Source organism: Dysidea avara, chromosome 9, assembly GCF_963678975.1.
Source record: "Dysidea avara chromosome 9, odDysAvar1.4, whole genome shotgun sequence".
In the NCBI taxonomy this organism is placed as follows: domain Eukaryota; kingdom Metazoa; phylum Porifera; class Demospongiae; order Dictyoceratida; family Dysideidae; genus Dysidea; species Dysidea avara.
Window position 1 is genome coordinate 6769021 of NC_089280.1, and position 13941 is coordinate 6782961.

Consider the following 13941-nt stretch of genomic DNA (forward strand, 5'->3'; position numbering starts at 1 on the left):
AAATTGCATTATGTATGGTCAGACGTTTATGCAATTTGACCAGATTTTGTCCGGACATTATCATAAGCTCTATATTTGTACTCTTTTTATAACCTTTTTTCAAATTCTGTACCTGTGATTTCAGTGTGTTTATAAATAGCTTGTTCTGTTGTGTGCTGCTGTTATCAAAGTTATTAAAGGCATTGTCAAGTTATAACATGTTGATAAAGAGGTAAAACTACAGCAACACATCATAGCTAGCCACCTGCAAGAGTTCAATTATGTTGACTTCATATGCAGAGACGAGTTTTTACTCTTTCTACACACTAATAGAAGTTTTTACAATGCAGTGGAAATGTAAGCAGTGGTCAGAGTTGTGTTCCAATGCTGTTGACGTTCTAGTAGTGCAAAGAACAGAGGGACAATCGCCTGTGCTGCTAACATTTTCCCCAACTTATAAAAAGGACATTTTATAACTTCTCATGATCAATCACTAGTTCATGAAGAATCCTAGAATTCTGCACCATACAGTGGGCAAGTACCAAGTATTTGGTGTGTGTGGTATGCATGCAATAGTAATGCCATTCTAGATATTCACGTCTACTCAGTGAGACACCTGTGTGCTATTCAGATAGTACAGGAAAATCCTCCTGGGGCATGACTAGTAACCTGTAGGAGGCTGTAGTTTGTCTCACAGATGAAGATATGGGCACCAGAAGTTCCACCTGGACCTTCATTCGCTGTGTGAGACATGGACAGTTGGCTGCAGGTACCCATTGATGTTACAGTGTTACAGCTATGGTAAATGGCTGCTTCCCCAGCACACACGAACACACACAGAATTATTGTAGTATATTCTTTTATTATCAATCCTAACCTTTGTTAAGTACAAGTTTATCATACACATTTATTTAAATCTTGTAAAAACTTCAATATTCTTTCTTTACACCCATTCTTCGTCTCATCCATCACTTCACTATTCACCAACTCACTCAACACACTCTCAATGTTATTCAACTCATAACTCCTATAGGCAACCACAGCCAAGTCAGTTGCTCCTAGTGGTGCAGTACAATACAGTTCAGCCATTACTGGACTATCCTGTAACACTATTGTCCTGATGAAGTCAGGAAGATATTGATGTAGTAATGGAGTATGAGATCGCTGTCTTGTCATATCGCATGTAGTCAAAATGTCACAGGACATGTCACAGGATCTTGTAGTGTTAGTTTGTGATAGTGGTTGGGTCCCTTTTAGTCTCAGGATAGCTTGTTCTCTTTCATGTAGTCTCACTTCACCAATACACAACAGGTAGTCACACAATTCATTGTAGTCCATACCAGTTGTTGCCTTTAGGATTAGCTAGAGGAACAATTATGTTACAACATGTTCAAATTGTATATCAACTGTAGCAAACACACACACACACACACACACACACAAAGTAAATCCTCCAACAGCCATCCCAGTGAAGGTGCCAGTGCATCACTCAGGCACTTAAGTCTGTGTAGGCAAAATCTCCTGAGGCAAGACTGATAACCCACAGGAAAACTGTCCAAGTCAGAGGCAACAGGACTCAAAGTTCCACAATGACACCAACATTGCCAAGCGACACAAGGAAAATTGGGTATTTACATACCCAGCTGATACTATTAGGTCCTCATTGGTAGACTGGAGCAATGTGAGTCTTGTTCAAGAAAGCAACAATAACACCACACACACATACACACTACAACACACACCTGACATTGTTGGTTCCATCCTTCCATTGACCTACAGTCACTGATCTCCTTCTTCACCTATTACACAATAGTACACGACACATGATAACTGGGTGTATCCATTCACTGGACTGGACCACTGGACTGGTATATTTTTGGTTTTTGCACATTCTGTGGTTAAAATTTATTGAGTCTCACAAGCCAAGGGTCCTGAGGGAACCTACAGCCCACTACTAAATGCAGAATATGAGCAGTAGAGTATGCGATAACTGTCTTTTAATATTTTTGCTGTGATTTATTATGTCATACAACACTTATTCCCTACCCTGGTGTACAGTAATGCTGTAGGGAATGTATATCAGCAATAATTAACCAGCGATCAACTTGCCAGTTGACAATATCCTTCAAGATATCCTTAGTGTGAGCTCAGGAATTGAGCTAGCATGGACAGACTTGTTTTCAGTGCCGCGGGACGCAGTGATTATAATTAAGCACACGCTGAAAAATTTCTAATCAGTAAGCCTTTCTCCAGAAGTAAAGGTCTTGCCACACAAGACTATACTATATATAGCTTGCTCCTTGAGCTCACACTAAGGATATCTTGTCAACTGGCGAGTTGATCCCTGGTTAACTATATATTCCCTACAGCGTTACTATACACCAGGGTAAGGAATAAGTGTTGTAGGACATAATAAATCACAACGAAATTATTAAGACAGCCATTGCATACTTCACTGCTCATATTCTGCATTTAGTAGTGGGCTGTAGGTTCCCTCAGGACCCTTGGCTTGCGAGACTCAATAAATTTTAACCACAGAATGTGCAAAAACCAAAAATATGCCAGTCCAGTATTCCAGTCCAGTCCAGTGAATGGATACACTCCATGATAACTGGTCCCTCACTTCTTCTAGCGATCTCTTCAAGTGGTCAAACATCTTATCCAAGTTACATGCATTACTCCAATTGTAGTTGATACATATTGTATCTTCCTGTAGGATATGTGTACACTGTTGTGATGTTGTACGGCTTTACTTTAGATAAGTGTAATGGTGACAATAATATATAAAACTGTGCTTCAGTGATACATGCATAGCGATGGCTTTTTTACGTGCTCATGAAAGCAAGAACTAGTAAACACATACACACTAGCTTACTCATTCACTCATTCACTCATTCACTCATTCACTCACCAGGTTCATCACTTGATGGTGCCATCCACTATAGTACATAGTATGTATTAGTAATAAACACTTCTATACTAGCACCCCGGGCTACTATTAGAGATCAACATTTCTATACTAGCACCACAGGCTACTATTACAGATCAACACTTCTATACTAGTACCCCGGGCTACTATTAGAAATCAACATTTCTATACTAGCACCACAAGCTACTATTAGAGATCAACACTTCTATACTAGCACCCCGGGCTACTATAAGAGATCAACACTTCTTTACTAGCACCCTGGCTAGTATTAGAGACTAATGCATGTTACTAGTCTTGTGTGACCAGACTGCTTTTTCTAAGCACAGCGCTTATCGATAGGTAATTATAAATGCCTGTTCCGAAAAAGGGTCTGGAATGGTTAGCACAGGCAACTCGTTTCTAGCACCCCCAACCACTATGGAGGATGCTAATAAATTCCAACAAGCCTTCATTCAGTATTCGAGTTCTAAGCCTTTTCACCAAAAAGATTTCAAGCTGTAGAGCTGGACGCCATAGAGCCTGTTTCACTGGCAAGTATGTGAGGAGAATTGACTGCTCCTGAAGAAGAAAATGGTCTTAAAATACTAAATAATTATGTTTACCAGTTAAGCATAGTGTCATTCGCTTTGTTACCAAATCCCACGTTTCACTTCAAGTGGTGCACAACTGAAACAAGTAATTAGAACTCGAATATTGAATGTTTTGTGGGTGAGGCTTGTTGGAATTCATTAACGCCCTCCATAGTGGTTGGGGGTCTTAGAAACAAGTTGCCTATGCTAACTGTTCCACCCCCTTTTTCGGAGCAGATGCTTAAAATTTCCAATCGATAAGTGCTGTGCAGAAAAAAAGTGATCTGGACACTAAGCATGTTGCATTGTGTCATACACTATCAAATCAAATAACTGGTCACAACCATCCTAGCTAAGGCTCCCCTTTAGTTTGAAACCAACTAAGATATAAACATGTACAAAGTGACCTGCTACCACATTTCCTTGGTTAAATGCTGTACCTTTAATAGTAGCCACACATAAGTGGTGCCACAATCAATTTTGAAAATAAGGGTTTAAACATCGTTTTCGTGCAGTTGAGTTTAAATAGTCGCCACATAGATTTTTTGAGCTAAGGTAATAAACACCACAGCGTTAAATATGGGTACATATACATTATGTATGTTAAAATTTTGTGGTTAAAATCTTTCCAGTGCCACTCAGTACATCTGAGTAAAATATGTTCAGAAATTTTAAACTAATCTAGTAAGTGATGTACAATTTCGTATTATCATCAGATTTATTTATCTAACATGCTAACATTACTGTATGCTGGCAGAGTGCCTCTCGTACATATCTGGGTAAACCGGCCATATCAATTGTTTCTAAGTTCAAAAAGTGACAGTTTTCAGCATTCAAAGAGAAATTTACAACGACTTGCCAATGGTTGAGGCTATGTGTAGTTTTTCACATAATTACAACATCTCCTTATTGTTCGGAGCAGAAGACAAATGGTTTTTTTCATGAAGAAGATGAATTAGACCAAGTTCTGGGCCATGAACAGCTTAAAACCAGCTGAAATTTGAGGACATTTACAATACAGGTCGTATACCGGCAGCCATCTCCAGATTGGCTAGTTCCATAAACTTCAAAAACTCTTTGAACAGCTTGGCAATGCCACTAGGCCTAAAAAAAAGCAACCAGATAAAGTAGACCACTTAACTCTGGTCGTAAATGTGACAGTGAAATTTAATAGTGTATTCATTAGCATTAGGTTTATGGTGAAAAACAAAATCTGCTGTCATGAGCAACAAAGATCAGTTTTCCCAGAACTAGTCACATTACCCAGCATACAATGAATACAATACTCACCTTGGTACAAATATAGTCTCCCCACTATTCAGTATTACATGTAGTGGGTGACACTGTGGAGGGTAGTCAGTGCCTACATCAAAAGGGAGATTCCCTAGCTTGTCTCTCAGGTAGTCCTCTTCTCCTGGGGGGAACAGTATCCAATCCTTACAACCACAAATGATGGTCAACCAACTGTAGGACCTAGGAGCGGAACAATAACAGATATACGTAGATACTGTACATTTAGCAACATGTTCTTAAGGAAAACTCTAAATGGGATGCAAAATATAAATCTTTGATATTTATTTACAATACCACATTGGAGTTTATTTCTTCCCAGCAGTGCTGAGCCACTTTATTTGAAATCAGACATCTATCTGTAGATTGATTTTTTAATGTTGAATGCAATGGCAAACATGCATATATGAAGACTGTCAATGTGGTATGTGATTACATAGTCAACTAGAGCCTGAACTATTAGCTATTTATCCACATTTGCATATACGTGAAACATTGTTACTCTCAGATAGTGTGAAATCTGATGATGATGATGAAGCACTGTGGCAAACAAGGAAAAAACTACACGTGGGTCTTCAGTTATCACCTTTGTCCTATAGTTAGCCAAAAGTGTTCAGATAAGTGAAATTGTTTGGATAACTGAAGCCCATTGATTTATATACAGAGCTTTACTCAATTACTCTAATAGAGCATACACTTAAACAAATACCCTAATAGAACAGCCACTTCTGGTATTCAGGTAATCAAGATATTCAGATAACCTATAGTAGGTTTGGATAAGCACTGTAGTATAATACTCAAATAGTAGCTTGGGTTGATTTCCATCTGTTCAGAAAGTATAATCAAGGTAGGAACACAACTCACGTATATACCTGTGTACTAGACTCCATATAAGTCACATAGTATGGTAGACCCTCAACCCCAATGATCTCAGGCAATGACATTAGCATTCAAGGATAAATGAATTGTTCAAATAACTAAACCGATAGAGGCATAGACAGAGTTTTATTCAAATACTCTAATAGAACAAACACTAAGAAATATTCTAATTGAACGGTCACGTTCAAATGATGCTCACACACCAAACATCTACTATACAACTACAACACAGATACACTACAAAAACAACAAGGTGTTACTAACCTGAGAACATCAGCATGAAATGGAGTCCTACAAGTAATAAGAGAAATGATCAGTTGTAAATACTATAGGGAGAAGGGAACAGCAGAACCTTTCTGTATGCAATGCTTTAAAACTAACTTGCAGCATTACTAAGGTTTGCAAAAATGTATGGAGCCAAACTTGTTCAACATAATCTCTGCCCCTATAATGAGGTTTTGTCTATTCCTTAATATAAAAAGTTTGCTAAAAAATGCATTATGCACACATACACACTACAAACAACAAAACCAGTGAACCAACCCAGTGAACCAGCACTGAGACACTACACTACTCTGGTGCTATGAGTTGGTGCAGGGCAACTCCTCCTGGGGCAGAACTAGTAACCCACAGGAGGCTACACCATGTCTCACAGGTGTAGGCAACCTGAGGTCCGCCCCCCATTACATGAGACACAGACAGTTGCCCTCTGATGTTACAGCTGGATGGGCAGTTGACACCAGGTTCCCATTCAATGGCTAGGTAGACTGGAGCAATGTGAGTAAAGTTTTGTTTGCTCAAGAAAGTAACTGGGCAAACCGGGAATCAATCCTGGAACCTTGCAATTACCAGACCAGTACTCTAGCCACTTGGCTATGCTGCCTCTCAAACACACACACTACACACATACACACGCACACATACCACACTACACTACACTACACACACACAACCACACTAACACACACACATACCACACTACACTACACTACACACACACAACCACACTAACACACACACATACCACACTACACTACACTACACACACACAACCACACTAACACACACACATACCACACTACACTACACTACACACACACAACCACACTAACATACACTACACTATACACACACACACTACACTACACACTACACTACACACACACAACCACACTAACACACACTACACTACACATGATCATTGGGCGAAGTGTCGGTGAGCACCCAGCGATCTGTCAGTGAGGTCTATGCAAGAATGAAGTGACCATTGGGTGAAGTGTCGGTGAGCACCAAGTGCACCACACACACACACACACACACACACACACACACACACACACACACACACACACACACACACACACACACACACACACACACACACACACACACACACACACACACACACACACACACACACACACACACACACACACACACACACACACACACACACACACACACACACACACACACACACACACACACACACACACACACACACACACACACACACACACACACACACACACACACACACACACACACACACACACACACACACACACACACACACACACACACACACACACACACACACACACACACACACACACACACACACACACACACACACACACACACACACACACACACACACACACACACACACACACACACACACACACACACACACACACACACACACACACACACACACACACACACACACACACACACACACACACACACACACACACACACACACACACACACACACACACACACACACACACACACACACACACACACACACACACACACACACACACACACACACACACACACACACACACACACACACACACACACACACACACACACACACACACACACACACACACACACACACACACACACACACACACACACACACACACACACACACACACACACACACACACACACACACACACACACACACACACACACACACACACACACACACACACACACACACACACACACACACACACACACACACACACACACACACACACACACACACACACACACACACACACACACACACACACACACACACACACACACACACACACACACACACACACACACACACACACACACACACACACACACACACACACACACACACACACACACACACACACACACACACACACACACACACACACACACACACACACACACACACACACACACACACACACACACACACACACACACACACACACACACACACACACACACACACACACACACACACACACACACACACACACACACACACACACACACACACACACACACACACACACACAGAAACTTACCAGGATCCCTTAGGTCCCATGTAGACAAATTTATAGTCATCATCAACATCAGTTCTACTAGCCCAATACTCATTCAGCCAATCAGATGAGAATATCACTGGTAGTGTGTATGCCAATGAATTGGAATATTGCCTACAAAAATATATTAGTAGATCACTGCAAATGTAGTGAGTGAAGTGTGTGTGTGTGTGTGTGTGTGTGTGTGTGTGTGTGTGTGTGTGTGTGTGTGTGTGTGTGTGTGTGTCTGTGTGTGTGTGTGTGTGTGTGTGTGTGTGTGTGTCTGTGTGTCTGTGTGTCTGTGTGTGTCTGTGTCTGTGTGTGTGTCTGTGTGTCTCTGTGTGTGTGTGCGTGCGTGCGTGCGTGCGTGTGTGTGTGTGTGTGTGTGTGTGTGTGTGTGTGTCTGTGTGTGTGTCTGTGTGTCTCTGTGTGTGTGTGCGTGTGTGTGTGTGTGTGTCTGTGTGTGTGTGTGTGTGTGTCTGTGTGTGTCTGTGTGTGTGTCTGTGTGTGTGTCTGTGTGTGTGTCTGTGTGTGTCTGTGTCTGTGTGCTGACAACACCCCTGTCCTTGACTATGCGTTGAAGACCAAGCGATGTCAAGGAATACCCTCACATCAGCCTTGCAAGCCACTAATAGGGAATTACCTTACAAAAAGAATACACTCTGGCATTGTTTAAAGGAGGTTTCTGATTAAAATCAAAAACTCAAGCTCTGCTCTTGTCCTGGAAGCTGTTCCTTGGCTAGGTGGTAGCCTACAAATGTGGTTCAGAGGACCTGTTGAACCGGCTGTAAAAAGGTTAAAAGATGTGTGTGTAGTAGGTGAATATGACTATGTAGTGTGTGTACATGTATGTGTGTATGTAGTGTGTGCATAAAAACTTCCACATATCTGTAGGAGGAGACATGTATACAAGTACTGTGTGGATGTGACAACACAGGAAACGATACTACACAATAGGTACATACTTAGCATAGTGCCAGTCCTTAAGGTAGAGTATTCTTCTCTCTTCCTCCTCCTTCCTGTTCTCATCACCAGCTGGTTGTTGCTGCCTGTCCTGTTGGTCTGCCTTCCAGTAATGGAGAAACTGTTCCATTGTCCATTGTTCCTTATGATGTGCAGAGTAGCTCCTCTTACAACAGTCAGCTACTGGTACCTCACAACTACCTGCAATGTGTACCATACTGATCAGCTTATCTCAATGGCCTACCATACATGACCTTTGGAATGGTTAAATCATAATTTGCAATGATATTTATAGAACTTTACTTCCAAGGAGGCAAAATAGGGCTCTCAGAAGTCAAGAGGGGGTACCCAGTTAGACAACCTAACAACGTGTATTGTTGGCAGCATGTAGAACGCCCACTAAAGAATTTTTACAACATGGCCACAATAAGATTAAATCTAGTGCCATGATATGGTAGCATTTTAACACTATTAGAAACTAGTGCTTTTCACAGATGATAGTGAACTTTACCCAACAGGAAGCCAAGGCGTATTCAGGAGGGGGCAAGATTAATTGCAGAGCATAGTAAATGCACCATATTACTATCTATCAAGTTAATGGTTCATCTAACTTCCGTCCTACCAAACTTCCATTACAGTGGGACCTGCATTTACTACAATTTGTCCAGATAAATAAAGACTACTTTGTATTGATGATAACGTCATAATTTGACAATTACATGTACAATATAATTACAAGGGGTCAGGAGTCTATAGTCTCAGGGTTACCAAGTTACCAATAATAACTGGAGCCCTGGCAAGACAAAAAAAACCCGTTAAATTAAAACTAAATAATTACATCAACAGATCAACTACATCCCATCCCAAGCGTTAATTATCCTGTACGAATAGGAGATGGTAACACAAGCTGCCTGCTGAAGTATGCAGCGTATTGTACCCATAGATGGCATACATTGCTACGTTTTGTAACGGTCACTGGCATGAAATGCCTAGACAGTGAACTTCAATTGTCACAAGATCAACTGAAAATCCAGTATGTTGAAGGTCAAGCAGTAATGAACCATAGTGATCTTCTTTACAGTTCCTTGCAGCCAAAAGGTGATGCTGAGTATTAGTAACCACAGAGAGTTCTAATAGCACGATGGAATCTGTGGAAACTAGCATGAGATCAGGTCTCCTTAGAGTAGGTGTGATATGAGGTGGAATAGTACTTGGGGGACTAGCACTTGCCTGGTAGCCAGGAAGATCAGCATAAATCTTAGAACACGGTGGTAAATCCTTTTTAAAGTTGTGAACAAAAACCTGCAAAATGGAGTCATGACACCAAGTGTATCTCCCTTGATCAAGTGCAATGGAACAACCAGTTAAAACATGGATGGTTATAGGTTGAGTGGTGTGACAAAGGGTACAAACTGGACTAACAATTATACTCCAGCGAGCCATATTTGATGGTGTCGGTAAGGTGTCACAGCAGTAGGAAGGAAAGTTGCTCTTCAGGTAAACCATACACCACAATAATCAACCTCCATTCAACTATTCTAATAGAACATACATCAGTCAATAAAATACTCTAATACTACTGTTCAAATATTGTGACATTTCAGATAACCAAAATCCTGTTGCATTTACAGTTTTAAAAAACCTCTAATGTAGGATGTGCATGCTTTCACATCTGAGAAACTTCCAGAGGAGGTACACATGAGTTCATAGGGTTTGTACAGAGCAATTAAATATCAACTTTAGGATGGTTTCATTAAAAACTACGTGTACGTAGATGCCAATTGAAAGCTTTCCTTATGCGTAATTTAATGGTGTGGTGAACCCCACTGAATGCCAGCAGTTTAATATTAATATACATGGTGATTGGAGATGACATCACGTAACGAAGAGCTTACCACATGAAATGGAGAGAAAATGGCAAGAATGGAAGAGAATAGTACTGGAAATTGTATTCAAGGTCTCCATAATCCTGTAAGCATCAGTTTAGAAGTCAAAATATGCACTTAACACGGATTCTTTTTGATAGTGCATAATATGTGTCGTACCTCCCCTGAGAAACTACTATTTTGTGAAACCTCTTCTTTAAACAAACCATACACCAATGAGCTAGTGGATGTGCACTACTAGTTTTCTACTTCAGATCTGATCATGAAGTTACTGTACACATCTCAACTTCAGTAAGTAACTAGATAGCTAAAAGTTTAATATACAATCACAGAGTAGAGTCAACACACATTTCTATACACTGAAATAATCATCACAACTGTCCATTCATTATGTTTGGCAACAATTCAGCTTTCTCCTATGTTCACGTGCTGAATAAAAGGTTATCACAAAAATCTTCTATACATCACATGTGACTATTTGGTGGTTGCAGCTGGGTTCATCGCTAACTATGGTCCTGGCTTCGTTCTCAGTTGAAGTATATTCAGATGGGTGTTAAGACCTTTGTAAGTCATTAGGCCACTACAAATAAATTCTCTGTTTCCCACATCTGATTACTGTCAGCCCTAAATATTCCATTATTTTCCAACTATTCCATGGGCTCAGCAAAAGCAATTCTGTGAGGGTATCAGCTCACAAGTCAGTGAACTATCAAGTCGGCACAAATTCATGTTTGTGTTACTTTAAAAGAAGGATAGAATGCTTTTGTACAGCCTTTTATGGGTTGAAAAGCTGCCAATCTGTACTGCATAGCCTAAATATTTCGTAGGGGAAAATTTTCGCTGATTTCACGGTTTTGGGGGTTATCAGCGAAAATTTTAGCCTTGAAATATTTAGACCTCCATTATAGTCCAATACATTTTGGGAGTGTTTGCAAATCTGCAAAAAAAATTATTTTTAGCAACATTGCTCAACTTCGAAATATTTAGGCTATACGGTATAAATGAAAAATGGAAATGGACTGCCTGCCACATGCAAATATTCCTGAGTGCAGGACAGGAAACAGAATATATAATATTAATTACCCCCAGCAATGACTTGCACAAGGCAGCTCGCAGCTCGCAGCTACACCAGACCCTTACTCAATGGCAGGGAAAAGCAGTCTGGCCTTGCAAGTGTAACATTGATACGAGTTAGTCTTCACAGCATTTTATTTATTTAGGAGGGACTTTATCCCACTCACCAAATTGTTTGTATAAGTATTCAAAGTTCGGTTGTCCATCTCGTTGCCATAGTTTTATCGCCTCCCAGTCCTCACAGAGGCTGTGGTCAATAACACAAGGACGGTTGGGTATTAGGTAATGCTCCAGGAAGTCGAAAAATGACATTTTCCCACTAACACGGTCCATTTCTGTAGTTCCAGTAAACGCGCATTAAAAATTATTTCTAAGCATGCCACGGAATTATTTTTGCTGAATCACCCTCTACTAAGTGAAGCTGTACATGTGCAGTGATGTGGGAGGGCCTGACATTTGTATTTCTTCTAGTGAGTTTTGCTGTATTCCAACTTGTGCCTGCTAAATTTGATTGCGATGGACACATTGAAGTAGATATCGTTTACGGTGACACTCAGGTTGAACACGCACGAATCAATCGAACCGTCGCAACAACTGTAGTAATACCGGCTCGCCGATTACCGGAATCTGGATTAGATCGGCTGCCTACCCCTATTGCAAACAGTCAAGCTGGAGAAAACGGTATTACTGTCAGCATTAATAATCGTACACTCCTTCTATTTCCTATGGGGAGGCGAGGTTTACAAGTGTTGTATTTGTATGATACTATTTCAAAAACTTGGGACACTATACATGTGCACTGTCTTCCGCAGGGAGTGGCTCTTCGGGATAGAGAATTGGTAGGGTTTTGTGTGGTGAACACGTCAATTTGGTGTGTGCCATACTCGAGGCCATACTTTAAACTGACTCTACAAGATGATGGTAGCTGGGCAGATGATTCAGGGTCTGGTCTGTGTAGTTGCAAATTGTGTACCACAAATCTGACCAATTCAGTTATCTTACAGTATGGGAGTCAGTATGGGCATGCAGTGAAGTTGTACTTTGCTGAAGAAGGGACTAACAGGTTACATGAGATAGACCTGGGTGAACAGGAGTCTAATTCCTTTGATGTCCCTGATTATGGGCAACATGAGTTGAAGGTTTCTCGTCTTGTGTCTGCAGTGGCCAATGATGGATCATATACTGGACTACGACTGGAGTCATCCACTGATAGCTCTAATAATGTTTATCATGTATTGTTCTCGTCTACTGCTCAAAGCTTTTCGCAAAAAGTTATTCAGACGGAAACAATTGCTTTTAACTCTCCTAACTTAAAATACCTCGTGACATTCACTGCTAACCATAAAAAAATGATTGTGATACCAGAAGATGGCGCAAAAAGACAACAACCACTAGATTCTAGTTTACGTGATCCCATACGCTGTGAAAATATAGCTGGACCAGTTGCTCATTACCTTGTCTGCCTTGCTGCAAATAGTGGTCCCATACTGATTAATGTTAAAGGTGGTACCAACCAAACTATATCAATTGGCTCTAATGTTACTAATATTGGAAAGCTAACTAATAATACACTATACATGTTAACCAATGGACAAGAAATGGTTATTTTACCTGTTTCAACACCACATCATCTTGTGAATCTGACCATTAATAATGACAACTTAAGGGTGATGAACAGCATAGAATGTGACCATAATAATAATATCCGAAATGATGACGACAGTGTTCCTATCTGGCCAATTGTTTTATCCATCGTGTTGGCCTTAGTCATTGTAATTGTGGTACTTATATCATTGTGTGCATATAAGAAGTGCAAGTGTATCACTGATAAACTGTCACGTTTGCGTTTGAACTACCGTATATTGGATACCAATCAAGATGATGGTGTTTTTGCTGAAGCAAGACAGTGTAGTGACAAATCTGTCGTCATGCCAGAACAAGGACCACGACCACTTCAGTGTGCTGATGGGAGACCATCATAGGGATGGATGGAAGACCAATAA

General features: G+C 40.7%; 1 protein-coding gene across 3 annotated transcripts; it reads right to left on the bottom strand.

The window, feature by feature from the left end:
* Nucleotides 1–807: 807 nt before the first annotated feature.
* LOC136266313 (2-oxoglutarate and iron-dependent oxygenase JMJD4-like) lies at nt 808–13625 on the bottom strand. Of its 3 annotated transcripts, XR_010706054.1 has the most exons (10): nt 12106–12309; nt 8981–9179; nt 8019–8150; nt 5911–5937; nt 4768–4950; nt 2891–2918; nt 2603–2689; nt 1722–1778; nt 1419–1666; nt 1202–1341 (listed from the first exon to the last, which is right to left on the bottom strand). XR_010706054.1 is itself a non-coding variant. In XM_066061324.1 (9 exons), exons 2-9 carry the CDS (start codon nt 9106–9108, stop codon nt 877–879), a joined length of 1107 nt encoding a protein of 368 aa, XP_065917396.1. In that variant the 5' UTR covers nt 9109–9179; nt 13550–13625; the 3' UTR covers nt 808–876. The 3 variants fall into 3 exon arrangements, 2 of the variants coding, with proteins under 2 accessions (XP_065917396.1, XP_065917395.1); XM_066061324.1 differs by lacking the exons at nt 1419–1666; nt 12106–12309 and adding an exon at nt 13550–13625 and having other exon boundaries at nt 808–1341; XM_066061323.1 differs by lacking the exon at nt 1419–1666 and having other exon boundaries at nt 808–1341.
* Between the last annotated feature and the right edge of the window lie 316 nt (nt 13626–13941).

Excerpts from the sequence above, each read along its gene's own strand:
- LOC136266313 (XM_066061323.1), bottom strand. The coding sequence starts at position 12,271 with ATGGACCGTGTTAGTGGGAAAATGTCATTTTTCGACTTCCTGGAGCAT. Across the intron at positions 2,919-4,767 it reads GAGACTATATTTGTACCAAG|TGGATGGCACCATCAAGTGA; the intron begins GTGAGTATTGTA and ends TATGTACTATAG. Across the intron at positions 1,779-2,602 it reads TGAAGAGATCGCTAGAAGAA|GTGAAGAAGGAGATCAGTGA; the intron begins GTGAGGGACCAG and ends ATTGTGTAATAG.